Genomic DNA, 18,550 nt, shown 5'->3' with positions numbered 1-18,550 from the left:
AAAGTTCAAAATGTTTGGTGAAATGATGGGAAAAGTACGAGCTATAATCTAAAGGGGATATTTAGCTCTTTGAAGTTTCTACGCTTATTCTGATTGAAAAGGAGACGAGAATTCGTGCAACAGTTGCAAAAATTGATATTTACGAATCAGTATTGAAAAACCTATTAATATCAACTAAATTTGCATCATATCGAGAATGTATCCTTAAATTGAAAAAAGAAAAGAATCTTTTTCTCATTTGTTGTTGCATAGCGTACAATCTTGTAAATGTTTTCTATCGTGTAATTGTTACTGACCTTTAACACGGCGCCTATTGCAATTATATGCGAACAAAAGATGACGTATTTCCCTAAAATTAAATAATTTGCATCGTATCTTACATAATGAAAACCCTATAACAATGAACAGTTCTCGCTGCTTCTTGTTCAGAAGTTCAGCAAAAGAGCTTGATGCAGATGAGAAACGAGATCATTCCTCTTGGTTAACCCACAGATCCACGAAGGAAGGATTCGTTAGTTGGAACGTTCTTGGTATATCGATCCTCGCGATCCACGCGAAAAGAAAGTTAAATTTCTCAGAGGAGACGGCGGGAAATGCGAGCGGAAACGGGCTGAAGATGAAGAGAAGGAAGAGGGAGAGCTCCCCGTTGGTTCGTGTCGCCCTACGAAACGAGTTCGAAAGCCCTTTTACCGAATAAAAGTTGACGCGAACTGCTAAGGTTCCGAAGGCGGGCTACGCCGGCGCAGGCCACACGGAAAAGTTGAAATTATAAAAATTTCAAATTTCCAAACGGCTGACAGACGACAAGACGACGATTCGCGGTCGCCTGGGATAGCCACTGTCGCGGTTTTTCGACCCGTAAACTTCGCCGAACTTGCAACCGGGGAAAATTGGAAACCGCCGGAAAAAAATTGTTTCGTCGATGCCCACGCGGCGTTATCGAAACGCTTTCCCAATTTCAACATCACCTGATAACGCGTTGATAACTGCAGTTGCGATTGTTTCAAAAGACTGTGTTTTTTTTTCCAGAAAGAAGATTCAGGAGGGGACGTTTGATACGAATGATAGTCTTCGTTTGGAAAATATTTTACGTCCAATTTGTTAGTCGTGGGAATTAACTGATTGATTGGATTACCAATCTCTTGGATGTTATAATCTCTTTATTTACGACCAGTCAGAAGTCAGTATTAATCTACAAATGGGAAAGTAGAGGAAACTTATCTACGAACAATACGTTCTTAAATTTACTTTAGAATTTATGACTTCTTGTATCATTTGTTTGCGATAAAGCAACTTATGGGGAAAAATCGCTTGTCTGTCACTGATTCTAATAATTCGATGATCGTAAATCATTTCGATCTATTTTCTTGGGTAGAACGATTAATTAATTTTAATTAGAAATTTTTGAAATTTTAAACGTCGGTACGTAAATGAAACGTGAATTTACATTATACCTTTGTGGAACTTTGTAAGAGAGCCAGTTGTAACATTCCTCAAATAACAGTGGTGTATTTGATAAAATAACATGCTCGTTATTTCTGAAAACTAGCGACCGTAGTAATTCTGAAAATAATTTTAAGATTGCAAAAGAACGATTTAATTTATATGACACGGTAAAAATAAAAAAAATTGCTTGTAAAAGAAAATTAGGGAAAATCGTTAATGTATGCATGTTTTCACTTTGTTTGCAGGACCTTCGTTTTGGGGTCTGATAAACCCCCAGTGGTATTTGTGCAGCAAAGGAAGACGACAGAGTCCTATCAACATCGAGCCTGACAAGCTTCTCTTCGACCGCCACTTGAGACCAGTGTCGGTCGACAAACACAAGGTAATTTATCCAGTGTTCTTCAATGTCCCTTTATTTCTTCTCTTTTTATTCCTCGTTGGCGGTGCTTCGACTTTTGAGTAAGCTCGTGTATTCAAAAGTAAAGGAGGATTGTATACCGAGTCGATTCGTGACAGAAATTTCTATCGTCACGCCTTTGTTTCAATGAAGATGATGCTCTCTTCGTGATATTTACTTTATTCAGTATTATACGTTCTGATATAATTTATATCTAACGTCAAAATTGGCATCTGTATTATTATTAAAATTAATATTATTAAAATGATATTATTTATATATTATATCATTTCTTATACTATATATATATATATTATTATTATTTAATAATTTCGAACTTAAGATGTATTATTAGTTGTCTTGTAATATCAAATCATTTCATTTCATTTATTTTCATTAATTTTCGTTCATTTTATTTCTGTTATTTGTATGTATGTGAAAAAGTCAATTGAAATGTTTCTTCGGATCAAACATTTTACATTTTATTAACTGTCATAAGATATCTAGTTTTACCCCTTAACACCGTAGAAATAATTTTAATCTGAGCTTTAGGAAAGAATAAAAGGAACGGGAACGTTAATACAAAAATGGAATATATTGTATGAGCATATTAATCTAGGAAAGAATACATTAATTACAACAGCGTTTCAAAGAGGAACAGTATAATTAAAATACCACGGAATAATAATAAAATTAATAATAATGACACGTATAGAAACAAAATAATATTAGCTTTCACAGTCCCCATTTGGGGATCTCGTATATTAAATAAGTTATAAATTTCATAGTATCGATTGGTATCCCCAGCAGGGGATTCTTCCTAAATATTTCATACTTTAAAAATACTTTAGTTAAATCCAACAAAAAAGCGATTAAACGTTAACTCATAAATGGATTTAAATTTAAATTATAAAATAAATTTATCTGAAAATTTCGAAGCAAAATGGTAAATAAGCGATACTATCTTAAATAAGATAAAACACGAAAGACTAATGGAAATGGAAATAATAACAAGTAATGAAAAATATAGGAACAGAATATGTATGAATAAAGAAAAAGACGTAGGAAAATTTCTAAAAAAGAATGGCGTTCGTCTTAATCGAAACTCACAAATACCATCTCAGGTTAAAAAATAAAACACATCAGACAGCGATTGGTTCGACGCGTCGCAGATACGTGAAGTAGATTCAAGTGAAAATTAACATTTTTCGGATGATTTATTTGACTGGGTAGACTGATATCACGGGGAGACGCATTCAGTTGAACGTGAGTAGCTACGCCGCGGCTATTCCCAGAGCTGTCGCCGGCTAGTAATGGATTTTGAATTCACTCTGGACCGTTCTCCACTTTCTCTCTATCCATTTTTCACCACGCCAGGGAGTTCGTTAGTTCGATAATATATCCATTAATTACCAATGTGGCTGTTTAACGTTCGTCTTATTGGTTCGTGATACCTTAAAACCACGAAAATAATAATTAAACGTTTATTCGTTCTTCAGTTTCCCTACGCGTGAAATCATGCTAATTCTCTCTTACCCTAAAAGTAATCACTGATTTTAATATGCAGCGTTAGACTTCTTTGACAATCTTATATCATAGATAGTATGACTTTAAAATGGAAATAATTGTCATTTGACAATCTAATTTAAATCTCTTTGCTCTTAAAATAGTCTTTGATTTTAATAATAATTGAAATAAAAACGTAATACAGTTATTAACTTTATTCTGACGCGTGTATATTTCGCAATATCGGCAGAACGATATCAATTTTATGAATTCAATTATGGATAGAGGAACATTGAGAAACAGTAGCAAAAGAAAATTCTGACTTCGAATTCCACATGAAAGTTCTCTCAAACCCCTCGTTACTCAATTTACCTAACCGCAATCCAAGCTGAGATTCATCCATAGGATGTTCATCTGAATCTCAACCTCGCTTGATCAATCAAACGATCACATATTACAACGTGCCACTAGTTTCTTGAGGCTACGGAAATATCTTAAAAAATTCTAAAATTCCCCATATTTTCCCAGCGTCACAATTCGTAAATTGTGGACCTTCTACTTTACAATTTTACGTTAAATACAATGATCTGTAACTTATCAAGTTCATCTAAGAAATTTAATTTCTTTTATTAGCAAATCTGTTAATACCGCATACAAGAGAATGTATTAGTACCAATGACTCGAAAATCGCGACTTACAAAATGTCACTAGTAAACGTTAATTCTATTTTGCAAGAAGGTGGCATATTTCGCTGTTACAATTTACATCACAATCGCGGCTTAATTTTATCCTAAAGATTTGCTTCGAAACAAACTTGATCCAGGAGTAGCAACCGCGAGGTAAATGGAAAAAAAGCGGTCATTGGTTTCGCAGATGCGAGGATAACAACGGTGCGCCGGGCTATGGGGGCTCGGTTTCGCCGTCATTCGTTTCCCTTCCGCTTTTTGTTCGCTACGTCGGGCTGGTTTTATCGAGCAGCCGCCGCGTGGATTGCATGTGTGGAAATTAACGCGGCGGCCGATTTACGCGGGGCCCATTTTCCGCTGTGAAATTGATGCGCGCTGCGGCGCCGTGACGAGTCACGTAAATATTGTAAATCTCGCCGATGCGACTTGCGAACAACGACGAGCCACTGCTTGATTAATCGTCGAACCATAATTAATGAGAGGACACAGGCATCGAGGACGGTGAGGGTGGAATTTTGTTCTCGAAATATTTTCCTATTCATCGGCTTTCAATGGCTTTGGGAAATATTTGAACGTTTGTCATAAAACATTTTTATGAATGTGTTACGTGCATTGCACGGAACTTTTTCAAATGATCGAAAGAACGCGGCAGGATCAAAAAGAAAAAGTAAGAGAAAGAGGGAAAGGCGATTGTTTGCTTTGCCAGGTGAATATTCATCGAGGGAAAGATTGCAGTTCCACTTTTCAAACGCGAGCTGGAATTTGCAAGAATCCTTGCAACGGTCGAGCTGATGTATCTCTTCTCCCTTCAGATGGCGAAGCAATTTGTTTAACGGCTCGACGACACACTGTTGTGCGATTGTATGTCGTAGACACTGTCGATACGCTCGGAAAGATCGAATAGATATTGGTTTTCTAGAGGGGAAAGGGTTTTACTTGTGTTACGACCGTTCGCGGAGAGACGCGGTCGCGAGGAAAACGCGTCAGCGAGAGGCGTAAATTCTCGCTACGATTCGGTGAATCGACGCCGCGAAGTAGTCGTTCCCCTGTTTCGATTAGGATAACAGAGGTGGTTGATATGAATATGACACAGTAGTAAGTTATATTTCACCGTTTATTCCACAACTTATAACGAGGATAGTTACACTGGTGCGTATGTACGAGATGAGTGACTGAGTGATCTGCGGGTGTGTATACCCGCTCGAAGGATGTTGACCGTTCGAAGAATGCAAAAACAGTACTCTTGGAAGACGATGCTGTCTCGGAGGAGAGCTAAGGATGAGTCTGTCTAGCGCACGGGACCATCGGATTTGTTGGTGCCGATGTTATTTAGGAGAGTGAGGGAATAGGCTTCGTTTTTAATTGGTTAAACGAAGGGTCTTAACCGCCCTCGAGAGAAAGTTGTTAGTGGGAGGAAAGTTGCAGCGTACGTGACAAAAACTGACTTTCCCTTGTTAAGCCGTGGTAGACAATAGTCTCTAGAAATTCCTCCGAACCAGATGTTTGTTTCGTTTGAAGGACCTTTTCTAGGAAATCTATGTGATTTATGGAAGGTCCTTGAAATCATGGAAGATACGCTGCGAGTATCCAAAGACATCTGGTAGCCATATTGCCAGCGGTGTGTGGCCTCGGCTAGGTAGAGGGTTACGCGACGTAACAACTTGTAAGATTAATATAGTGAATAATGAGATTCGAGTAATCAAATTTTTCAGAAGGGAAGTTTCTGTAGTTTATAGAAAAAGAGATTTTTGTTTGTTAATAGAATATTTCGAAAGTAATGTAATAAATATATCGAAGATAAGGGTATATTAGCATTAAATTTTAAATTAAATTTTATAGACAATAAGGTACGGCTTGTCTGACCAGAAAACAACTATTCCACTTGATGTGAAATATTTATACTGCAGTGTATATATTTATTATGATTATTTCGTTCATTCGATTCATTGTATATTACACATACTGTGTCTGACCATAGCGATTATTTATTCTACCTGCTGTGCAATATATTCTTCCCATATTAATATGTAAAAAAAAGATACACACATGTAACGATTTAGTATATTACTAATAGTATCGAAATAGATATGTGTATTGTTATGCCAAGATACTACGCCAAAAGATGAAACGTACTGCGAACGTAAGCTATGAATGGGTATTGCGATCGAAGCTTTCATAGAAAACAGCCAAATCCAGGATCGCCTTATAATAATATTAACTCGTTATCGTTATTAATCCTGCTAGCCTCGACATCTCTATCTCCAGATCTCAGCTCTAAAATCTCTCAACAGGCCATTCAATTTAATTAGCGAGCCGTTAAATCGACTTACTAACGAATGTTCTAATAATTATAAAAATGACAAATTCTTTATTTAAATCGTCAATTTCGTAAATAAATTTGAAAATAATAAAACGGTATGAAGCACTTATATTTACACATAGAATTCCACCAAGTGACGTTTGCTATAATTTTTCGCAAGAAGGCCACGTCGTCGCGATAAATTTCCGGTTGATCCCCAAGGGACCGTAATTCACTATCATTTCTCGAATTTATCAAACTTGGAATATAATTCTTTATCAAATAAAGTATTCATAGAATAGAAGACCTTTCGAAGATCTTTTATTTGCAGGATCGATCGATTAACGTTGCTTTCGTCGAACAACGTTATTTCTTGTAGTTTCCCTCTTGGATGCATGGCTTTATCGCGTATTCGCGTGACGTAACGCGACACGAGAATTCCACGTCTACTCGTCTAGGACGCGAAAGTGCAGTTGCGGAAATTGTTTTATGGAAATCGCTTGGCGAAGGCTGCTTGTATCCACCGTGGAATAAACGTCGATACACTTCGACACGAGCCAAAGAATATTTAGGAGAGACTGACGCGTTCTATTACTGATTTCCACGAAAGCAGTTTGGTTAAATTGGAGAAAATTTACTGACCGACGTAACGCTATAAAATATTTATCACAATCGAAAGGAATTTCACTCCTTTGTTAACAAGTTCGTAATGGGCTCGTTCTTGGAAATTGCTTGATCGTGATGATTTAAATATAATTATAGTAAATTTTTGAAATTGCGCAATTGTTTTATTTTCTATAACTTATTATTGTGCTTGTAGTATAAATAATTTTATGTACAGGAAGAAGTTCGTGAGTGTTGTCGTCCTATGTGTAGGATAAAAAATCTTTTTATATATTTTCCAAAGAATTTTAGAATTGATCTTTTCATTTACTATAACTTGTTATTTGTAGTGTAGACAATTTCATACGAAACAGTTGGTAAGTTTCCTCGTCTTGAATTAAACGACTGGACGATAACGTCGATGGTTAAAGGAGTCAAGGTTAGAGATATAGATGTGCTGATAAATTTGTCTACGTCCAATGTGAATTTTTAATTTCATCCAACTTTTCAATACTCGATGCGCATCGATAGCCAGCTTCGGTATCGTTCGCGACGGTGTTAATACACCCATCTTCCATTGCAGCAGACGTAATCAACATAGAGCGTATTAATATATTTTTTAATTACGATCGTCAATTTCGTCTGAACAACGCCGAAATAAAATCGCCGAATTCATATTAACATGCAAATGCATCGTTGTTCACGTAACAATATATGCCAGATCGACAGCGATTTGTTCGAAAAATATCGAGTTGCTTGTTGATTACTATGACGTTGGAAAAGCATGCGAAAGTTGCCAAAGTAATTAATACGTAATTTCGATTGGGAGTCGTAAAACTGAATCGAGCGAAGAATTGAATTAAAAAGTAGGTAAGAAACTTTGACGGTGTATAAATCTAGCGAATCGAGGCGAAAACCGATAATTTGAAACAGAACTGGAACGAGCAATTTACGGAGATAATTCGATTTTGCCGAAACCTTTCTAAAATTAATCGTAGTTCCCTTGGCCGTTTTTACGTGCATCTTCGTGACAAAGTATCGACAATTCTATCGTAATTCGGAAATAATTGCTGTTAACGCCGCAATTATTTTTCGAAAATTTTCCTGAAAAATTAACACATGGATAGCTGAACGTTGATTAATTTAATATATTATTCCTATTCAATACACAAATTGCGATATATCGTAGTAAAACATGTTCTTAAAACGCTACAAATTAAAATCTTCTAGTATCTACATATTTCTAACATACAAAATATTCAACAACTAGACTGTAAAAAGTATGCGAAATAACAAAAAATTACAAATTACTGATTTTGACCATTCCGACAACTGTACGTTAAAAAGTACTAGTTTTATGAAATAAAAGACTTTCCATTTTTCACCAGAGTTCGCTGCTATTCAAAGAAAGTTCCATGACCGTTTGAGCGTCGTGGTGATAGTTCCATCGTGTGAAAAGCGCGAAACACTGACCACGTGCGCTTTGTCCGATTTTCGCGAAAGCTGTGCTGGCTACGGTCTCAAAGGCGAAACCTTTCGTTTGTTACGCGAAACGTGCTAACTCTAATCGCACCGTGGATACGATAGAAACGAATCACGTGGCCGCCTCAGCTGACACGGTGATTGCCGGCACGTGAGCAGAAGTCCCGATTCGAAGCTCAGCCCGAACATGACTGGAACTTCCTTTAGACTGTCTATTTCTCAGCGAGAAATGGCTCGTTGGCTCATGAGCCGAGCTCGTATTGCTTCTCCTTTTCTCAGATTTTATAATTTCTTGAAAATGGAATTAGTTGGAAATTTTGATAATTTTAGATATACATGTAGACCTATAGCAACAATGAATAGCAATTTAGTTTGATGTAGATACTATTGATGTAGATACTATTTTTATCAATATATTATATTAAGACTTTTTGATATTTCATTGGTACTGTAATGAAACACGAGTATCATGATTATACTGGTAAAATTTTACACCAATCGAAAAATGTATATAAAGTTACAGCACATTTACTACAAATAGACTATTAAGTTAAAAATTTATACATATAATTAGCGTTAAATGTCCCGTGAAATATTAGGGTTTATCAATGTAGTGGATAACTGATTGTTTAAATAATTTTCTGATCGCTATAAACATACACTTGCAAACCAGTTTTCTACCTGGATTTAATTTCTTTCAATTATATCCACAAGAATATAAATTTGTATAAACGTACGTATGTATGCATGAGACAAAGACGAAACAGAAAGGAGAGAATCGAAGTTTTGTGATTAAAACCGCACAAAATGTAACAAACTCAACTGCAGTTCGCAGAGTAATGCATCTAAAGGAAACAGAGAAATGAAAGGGCACGAAAAAGTTTCTTACATAAACAGCAAACAGCAGCCAATAAAAATAACGCAAAGCCAAGGTACTTGGTAGCTCGATGATTAAACGACTTCGTTGGTTTCCTCTTCTGAGGGACTTCATTGTTCCGGGCAGTTCGCGAACCGCGGGACTTCAAACGAACCAGAGGCGCGTCATTTTTGAGTTTATCAAACAATAACACTCTTGGCGAAGTAGCTTTCGTGCAAACACTCGTCGCGAGCCTTAAAGCCCTAGCCGAGAGTCGTTTGTATTTCCTCCCTTTTCTTTTTCCCTTCGTTTCTTTTCCTTTCTGGCCGCGGTTGAGTTTCGCTTCCGCCTACAGCTCCATCATCCACGGTGTTGCGATACTTCTTCCCGAGAACTGCGAAACGTTCGAGACTTTTGTTTCTTGGCGGGTCAGCCACCCGTTAATGAAATAATTGAAGCGTTTCTTCGTAGGATTTCGAATCGCGCACCGAATAGTTCCGCGGTATGTTCCGCTGCTTTAAGTTTTGATTTTCGATGGAAGAATCTTAACTCGTTGAGAAAATGTTTAACGTTATTTAGGAAAAACGAGTTACATGACTTGCCACTCGGGTTCCTAATTTTTTGGATAAAACCATCTGTTTACTTATAGAGCTTCGACGTATTTAGAGTCGTATCGTATCTGTCGAAGATGAATTATATCATATTTATACCCGTAAGGAGTAGAATCGAGCTAGTTGGAATTAAATTTGTCTATGGTAATTCCGAATTCTATAATTATGAATGTTTTGGTTATCACAATGTTTCTGGTTCTGATTTTAATTTCCTTTGTAAAAGTTGTCTCCTTTTTAAAAATTGATAGACATATTTACCTACTACTGATTGTATTTTAAACATTTGATTCTATGGGGACCGAGTTTTATTAAAGCATGATAAAAATTTGATTTTGTTACTCGTTTATGATAGAAACTCGTCCTTTAACGTTTTTATGAATAAAACATAATTCTAAGCAGAAATCAGACATAATTTGTCATTAATAACGGAAAGATGTTCTTTAATATTTTTATTAACACGTAAATTTACAAACCCACTAACAATTACAAATCAACTAACTCATTCGCCCGATAGCAACGCCTCTGAAAATTATCCGTCGATTTGAAATTGAAAAAACAGCTAACCAAATCATTCTTCAAACACAATAGAAACGCCTTATCAAATTATCTTCGCTTTCAAAGAAAAAAAAAAAGAAAGACATAAATCAAGGAGCACGAATTCCTGATAATAACGAAACGAAAGGTATTCCTTTTTCGCGAATGGTCGATTGTTTGACTTAAACAACGCGTGTGACGCCGGCTAACCGATGCGAGTCGGGAGGTGAGGAAGAACGCTGGAAACCTGTTCCCTTTAGGCGCTTTTGTGCCTTCGGAGGATAGCGATTGGACGTTGGAGGGGATGATTCGAGGGTGGACCAAACAATGAACAGAACCCAAACCATGGTTCGTTTCAAAGCGTAGAATGCATCCGATGAGCTTGCCTCGTGAGAACGCGGCTACTTGCGCCTGGGAAGATTGACTCCGGCTCCGGGAAGTTGGCATCGGGGGGTTGGGTTAGATTCGAGGGGTTGGAAAGAAGATGGGAAGAGAGAGGAAGAGCAAACGATCCCTCGGGTGCGCGTTTAAACCTTTTCACGGGCATTTCCGTGGAAGGCACTTTGTGTCCTGCCCGACAAATTCGAACTATGCGCGTTTCTTTTCGTGCCAACCCCTCGCAAACCACCCATCCCCCTCGGACTCTTCAACCTACCGAAACACTCTGCATAAAGATGAAACGTAGCTCGTGGAAATTCCACGAGAAATTTCGTTCGACCCTTCGACAACGAAGTCGCAACCAAGAACTTCTAAATATTGCGTGGATTTTTCTGAAACTACTGTTTCCAGAGTTCAGTGGGTTTCGAATTGCGTTTGAAATTGTATCGTGAATACTAATGCGAGATGAAGTTTGGGTTGCTGAGACGAAAGTTATCGTTTTTCTTTAAGTAACATGGTAACATGGAAATTTTCATATTGTCAGGAGAGAATTATTAATTGTCAGTGTAGGATACTAAGGTATTGCGGAATGTTGTATAAACATTAGCCTTGGAGTCTTTTAGAACTTTAGCAACTGTGTTAGAGTTTTATTCGACTTCTAACTTGGAGAAACAGCCTACTTACTATAAAGCTAATTCTTGGTGAAACTTTGAAATACTCGAATAGAACAATTGTAATCCAAATTGCCATAAACAGTCATATCGTATCATTACAAGGCTCGATGTTATTCGAGATAACTGAGACATTTAGTGTCACATGCTACTTGAAAGGGAAATTATGCCAGTGTTTACGACGTTTGCGATATTGTAACACCTCATAATAGTAGTTAAGAGTTAATCTACGTCATACCATTCTCAATTATAATACGCCTTTAAAGGTAAGACATTTCACCTCGTATCTTTTGTATTAGATTTATATAGGAAAAGATTTTATAGAAAAATTATTGTTGTGCAACGATACCTTTATTCACCACTGTATATGTATATATATATGTTATTGCATATTATTAATACATATCAGAAACATTGAGTATATCGAAAAATCATAAAATCATTCGATGTCTTACGGAGCTATATGAATGAAAACAAATCGCGTATATTTTACGTAAACTAGAGTAAATTTGTCTGACTTTAAATAAAGTCTCGAATCGATATTTTTGTCGAACAATTTACTCTCGTACATAGTCCGATACGATTATCTCTTAGTTGTTGTAACCGTAATTCAGAGTGGGAACAGAACAGGACGAAATACACCGAGACAAGTTATGGGTATCAAGGTTTTGCCCTTTGTCACGCGGTTCCCGACTGCACATGCACGTTTCTACTCGGAAGATTAATAGTTACATTACAGGGATGCGTCAGGCCAGATCCATTTGGGCCTGTTTCGCGGTACTTCCTTAGAAATTAATATTCTAAACAGCCCATTAATTCCGCGGACACGCGAGACTTGTCGCATTAATAATCCAAGGATAATTTGCCATCTCTCGCGGATACCGAATACTGTACACCAACGTAACGTTTGGAAAATTTGAACATAAACTACTATACTTTATACGTAGATACAGTTGCTACAAAAAGTATCGTCGTACCATTGCGTTCATTATATTTACATATTAATTAATTTATTTGTACTTTCATAATACATTTATGAAATTGCCAGAACAAAATCCCTGAAACCTGGTATTTTAATAGATTTGATTTCCGGTACCAGCTGTAGTACGGTATCGACAATTATAAATTATAAAGCGTCTCTTCTATTTAACCATATTCCATCTCCTGTTCTCCAGACGGTATATGAAACATAATCAACTACATAATCACGCTAGCTTCGTAAAACAATTCGCTTCGCCTTAGAAACTGAAAACTTTATCCCGAGGAAACCTAAACCTTCTCCCGATTCAGCAACGACTTAAAATGTCCGTAGTCGGCAGAGGATAATCCAATAGCGAATAGCAAAGTGAAAAACCGGATAAAAGCCTTAACTATCGTCAGCCTTAACTACCCGAGCCGGAAGCCGCAGTGACGTCACATCTAGTTTCAGCGCTATTTAAATACATCCCTCGGTCCATTTCGTATCCTCACCAATCCCCCTTACAACACCCACTATTCCTAGGACACGAAAGGTATACGCGAAGGGCAAAAGGAACAGTCGAAGGGTGGTTTCATGTACCTCGTGAATTTATACGGCGTTTAACCTGGTTTAAACTTTGGCACTTAAATTAAACAATAGGGCGAACCACCGAACCACCGACTTGCCGAGTCGAACGTACGTCTTCGACCGAGGTTCCTCCGTGCTTTTCTCTCGATTCCATCCCCTCTGCCCTTTTTCATCCCTCTTCAACCACCCTACATGCAGTCCTAGTTCTGATCTTCGCCCATGTGCACGTTTCCGCCAGTTTCAACTGGATTCGTCGTTCGCTAGGCGATCCCAAAATTGTCAGACAGCGTAATTTCGCGATCGAAACCGAACCGATTCGAAGAGAATCCTAATTCTCCGCGGATTGGGACACGAGCCACGAACGTCTGGACTTCCGATCATCGTGACTCGTTTCGTATGTGACCCAGGATGGTTGTGTTAGCCGGGAACGTTTTGAAATATTTCTGTTCGATTGGAGAAACGGAATTCAGAGTTTATTGACTTTCCACCCTCGACTCTTTCCCGGCCCTGACAAAAATTCGATGAACCGAAGTGACGGCAGAAACGCGTTCGAGAGGTGGAATTTGTGAACCGGCCAGAGGAACGTTTTATAGGGATTCTCCTGCCTGTATTTTTCAGTTCCGGTGTTACTGGCGAGTTTATTGGTTGGGCAGATTGGATGGGGTAAAGATACGTTCAAGATATTTCAGTGAAATGTTTTTGTTGTTTTAACTGGCTTCGGTGTACGCAGCAGTATATTTCAATCTTTTTCGAACCGTGTAACGTCTTTTGTGATTATTGAATAACGCGCCACTTTCTGTTTGTAATAGGAAAATCATTTCGAATACAATATGACTATCTTTATTTGACCCAGTAACGTAGCCATTAAACGAATGAGTATTAAAAATCTTGAGCGGCATCCAATTGAATCGCGAAATTGTGGAGCTCGCGATAAAGACTGTTTTTATAGAATCCATTAATCTTCATTGAACAATAAATCAAGATATAGATTATTTTTACGATATCAATTCCACTATATCGTCAGACTGTTCCAACGACTAGAATGCGTTATTATCTAAAAACTCGAGGAAAAGAGAAGAATCACTTTTATCGCGAATCTTTCATTTATCGATCTTTAATACTGAAATCGAAATGAATAGAAATTTCCAATCAACTACAATCTTCAGCCTCGTAAACGAATTCTAAAATTCTACCTATAAGGATTTAACGAATCAAAGTGACGAGTCAGAAATAGAATCCGTAAGAAATCTACGCCGTGCTTAATTTCTGTAACTCACGTTACTCGCGTGATCACTGGAAGCATGCAATTTTAGCTATTTTCACAGAAAGATAGTCGTATGATCGATAACACGACAGCGTAATATTTGCCGGAACACGGGCTGCTTGGTGGCAGAGGGGAGGAATTGTTACTTACAATTTATTTGAAAGCTCCATCCATATCCTTTTGTATCCTCGTCGGATTATGCCCTGTCCTATTCTATTTCAGTCCCCGTCCGACCGTACACGGATCCATTCTACTCGCTCGCGTGGAAATACACGAGACCATCCTATTCCCCTTATGTCTGACCATATGCGGTGCTGTTCTACTGGGCATCCGTTTGAACTTACGCAAACCCGCTCCACTTCCTCCGCCTCTTGGCCCCTAACTTTATCAATAGCAGCCACGACAAATCCATACAAAATACGACGGCACCCCGACGTAATAGAAAAAGAAAGAAACACGACACTCGTTTCGTTTCGTTCGATATTCATTTGTAAGCATACAGATAAGCGAAATCGTGACGGAGTAGCAACGAATATTTGAATGTATTCGCCGAGATAATACCGTGACTCTGTAAACGTTCGTTCGCGAACTGGAGCTCGTTTACTCAGGGCAACGGCTTTCTGAATAAAGAGGTGCCATTGTTACTTTTTCCTCGCGAAAGAGAATTCCCTTCGACACGGCCATTGTTCGCGAATAAACCGCCAACTATCCGCGACCAAGCAAATACTCGGCCTTGTCCGTCAGTTTCGCTGCTTGCATCTTCTCCTCGAAATCAACTGTGCACAGAAGTGAGACAGAGTTATTACAGTTAATTATCATTCCCACGCCTTTGTGCGAATATCTCCTGTCGATATAATCAGTAGCGTTTTAGGCTTGATTTCATTCTGTTATTTCTTGTTTCCAGCACTCGGAATTTCGATAGAAGGAGCTCGATTCGTAGACATTCCAGCTATACCAAAACTATGAATTTCCATAAATATCTGCAGTTTAACAATTATCGTTCCAGTAATATAATTAATAGTAATATAATAAGTCCAGTAATATAATAATTAATATATTGTCAATCCTAATACTTTTACAAAAATTCTATATATTCTCCAATTCCAACAATGTGCAAAACAATTATTTTTGCAAATGCGAGTAAAAATACTGTGGTATATAGTATCATGCATAAAATGCTTTCGTATATAGTATCGTCCACAAAAAAACCAGCGACTGCCATAACAGGCGAGAGCAATACGCGTGTCAGCGTCCCTCGAGTCGAAAGGAATTCCTCGTTCTTTATCCATCGAGAATAATCGGAGCTCTTGGCGTTCTAGTCCAACAGGAGAAACCAGAAACGTGGCCGGTATATAAATCGTCGTAACTATCGTATAAACAGCGGCTGGTTGTTAATTAACTCGCGATCAGACTATTGTTCCATAAGAGTTGGGATTCCCGGCGCCGCGTTGGCTCCTTTTCACTCGGCGCGATACCATCTTGGTTGTCGATGCTCAGGTATAATCGTTAAATAACATTTGCATTTCGCCACGCTTTAAGCAGATTTTCAAGAATAGTCGCGAAGCGTTTCAAATTCTGTTGATTTGATTTTACGTACAATGGATATCTGTTAATCGGATGGTTTTATTTAATCGAGTGAGAGACGTAAATTTACGAGATGAAATGATGATATTGCTTTTACGAACAGAGGTGTTAAGGTATCGAGAGGATTCGGAAATACAAATAGTTTACTTTATTCACACACAACAGTTATGCATATACAGGGTGGTTGGTAACTGGTGGTACAAGCGGAAAGGCGGTGATTCTACGCGAAAAAAGAAGTCGAAAATATAGAATGAAATTTTTTCTTTTTTTTTTTTTAATTTTTCCATCGAGACAACGATCTACAGTGAGATCCGTTATAACGAGACGCGATAAAGTGCACGCGTACCGAGCAAAAATTCAAAGTCGATTTTCTCGAAAACAAAGCCTCAAACGAAAAATTTTTATTCTATATTTTCGACTCCTTTTTTCGCGTAGAATCGCCCCCTTTCCGCTTGTACCACCAGTTACCAACCACCTTGTATATTACACTCTGACAGCTTCTGACTTCTAACAGCTTCCAATCGTCTTTTGTCTCAACTGTCTTTTGTCGTAACCTGGCGCTTACACACGCATTCACATGTACAGTGTAAATGTATCATCTACCTAACAAGAAGAAAATATTATCAGTGATATCTATGCATCGTAATAAATGAACACCTTTTTGGATTACAATTTGACATTTTATTAAGAATTAATTGATATTTTATGTACAACTCGTTTCCTCCTTGTACGTGTTATAATTGTATTACATTTGAATGCAAATAAACACAATGTTAAATACAAGTCACACGTCACAAGCTACATGGAAATGAAGTATCCAAATGGCTAAAAGTATCTATAAATTTTATGGTAAGAATAAACGCACACTTCTCCGAGCCAATAATTCCACGAATAACTTTCTCGCCAACCCACCGAAAGGTCAAAATTCCAGGTAGTAAAATTGACGATATCAGGAGGAAAGGTAACATTAGAACCACCCATCACCCTATCAAAATCCCGTGAGACACTCGAGACAATTCCGGCTCCGTCAGAGCGAAGAATCCTTTCTGCGTGAATCCGCGAACCCTTTCGATCGATGGAAAGCGCGAAACTTTCCTTTGATGTTCGAAATTCAGCTAAAAGAAACTCGCCAGCCGCACTAATCACCGATGCGCCGATGAAGTTCGTTCACCGGCGGACGAACGAAAGGAAACGAAGAAGATTATACCGCAATGGTGTGGCGGTTCTTCGTCTCGTGAATTTTCCAGCCGCCGCCACGGGGAACAAAACCACGAGGCCACACGGCGATTCAGGAGAATTCGCGATGACGATTGTTCGTTCAGCGGCTGAACGACTTCCTGCTTCTATCGTTCGTTGCCTTCGTGAAGGAAAAGGGTGGAACGCGTCGAAAAGGCTCGTGAAGACAGTTTGAACTTGGAGGTCTTGTGGAAAGAACCAAGGGGACGGTCTTTGTGCAGATTCGGCCTCGTAGAACTGCTTCTCGCGAGTCTTCTTCCGGCGACGGCCTCATTGATCCGAGTTCGAAGTTGCCGAGAATGGAAAGGGGGATGAAAAAGAAGAGGGAGAAAGAGGGAGGATTATCCGCGAATTAGAATCGGAAAGGTGGAGATCCATCGGAGGGATAATGAGTTATGTTCTTTCGGGTGAGTTATGCTACTTCTTGGCGTCGTTGGATTTATATTCGCTCAAGTCGAAAAGACTCGACGAAGAGCTAAGATTTATTCCGGCTCTCATTCCGAATTTTTATTCTAATATTCGGCTGATGGTTTTCGATCATTTTTCATTTATTGGTGCTTTTTATCGTTATAGAGCTTCTTCGATCTGAAACAGATATGAAAGAATCGTCATTAATACGTGCGATATCTTTGTTCGTATTTTGTGTGAAAATTTGTCTCGCAAGACTAGCAGTCTTTGTTTATTAAAAGGCAAATTAAAAATTAGAAATTAAAAATTTCATAATTAAGCAAAGTCAAAGTGGCAACGAGATAGAACGAATTTTCAGAAACCGGTATATTCATTAAGAAATTCAGCGTACAGAATTATCGGAAGCGAAAAATATAAAGTTTTATAAATGGCAAATTCTTGAAAGGGACGAAGTTGAGAAAATAAGGGAAATAAGGGAAACGTAGGGAAAGAAAATAGCAGAGAAACCTAACGCACATTAAATACAATTTACTAGAGGAAACATCGGCAATCGAAGGAAACTTAATAAACCGGTTAAAGAAGGGAAGGAAGCGAAAGAAAAACGGGCGCGACGAAGCGGAAACGGCGACATGTTTAATGGAAGAGAGTGGAAGAGAGTCAGGGCACAGCGTATGAAGTTGGCCGGAATAGAGCTCGGCCAGGGCCAGGCGCGGAAATCTATTGCAAAATAATAAGTTATCTGCCGGCGACTTTTGCCGACGTGTCGTCCGCGGCTGCTTTCTCCCCGAGGTTACCTCATTATTTCTAACTGATGACGCTATAATTCAGTTTCTCGCGACGTACAAGAAAATGGACTTCCCGGCCTCGTCTTGCACTTCGTCGGAACCTCTAACTCTCGTCTCTTCCCTTGGTTCTTCGCTCAACCAGTAAGTGTGTATGTGAGAGAGAGTGAGTGAGAGAAAGAGAAAGAGAGAGAGAGAGAGAGAGAGAGAGAACGGCGACAACGGCGCACAGTGTCTGGCCTTGCTATTCCGTCCAATTAA

At 38.4% G+C, this 18,550-nt stretch overlaps 1 protein-coding gene across 3 annotated transcripts in view; it reads left to right on the top strand.

Annotated features, from left to right (window-relative positions):
• LOC126863748 (carbonic anhydrase-related protein 10) overlaps positions 1–18,550 on the top strand; it is a 226,734-nt gene that overhangs the window by 151,538 nt on the left and 56,646 nt on the right. For all 3 annotated transcript variants that reach the window (XM_050614218.1, XM_050614219.1, XM_050614220.1), the window contains exon 3: positions 1,692–1,828. In XM_050614218.1, the coding sequence (XP_050470175.1) occupies positions 1,692–1,828 (137 nt within the window). The remainder of the gene's footprint in view (positions 1–1,691; positions 1,829–18,550) is intronic.

The sequence above is a fragment of the Bombus huntii genome, chromosome 3 (assembly GCF_024542735.1).
Source record: "Bombus huntii isolate Logan2020A chromosome 3, iyBomHunt1.1, whole genome shotgun sequence".
NCBI classification, from domain to species: domain Eukaryota; kingdom Metazoa; phylum Arthropoda; class Insecta; order Hymenoptera; family Apidae; genus Bombus; species Bombus huntii.
This window is presented reverse-complemented; position numbering and strand designations above follow the sequence as displayed.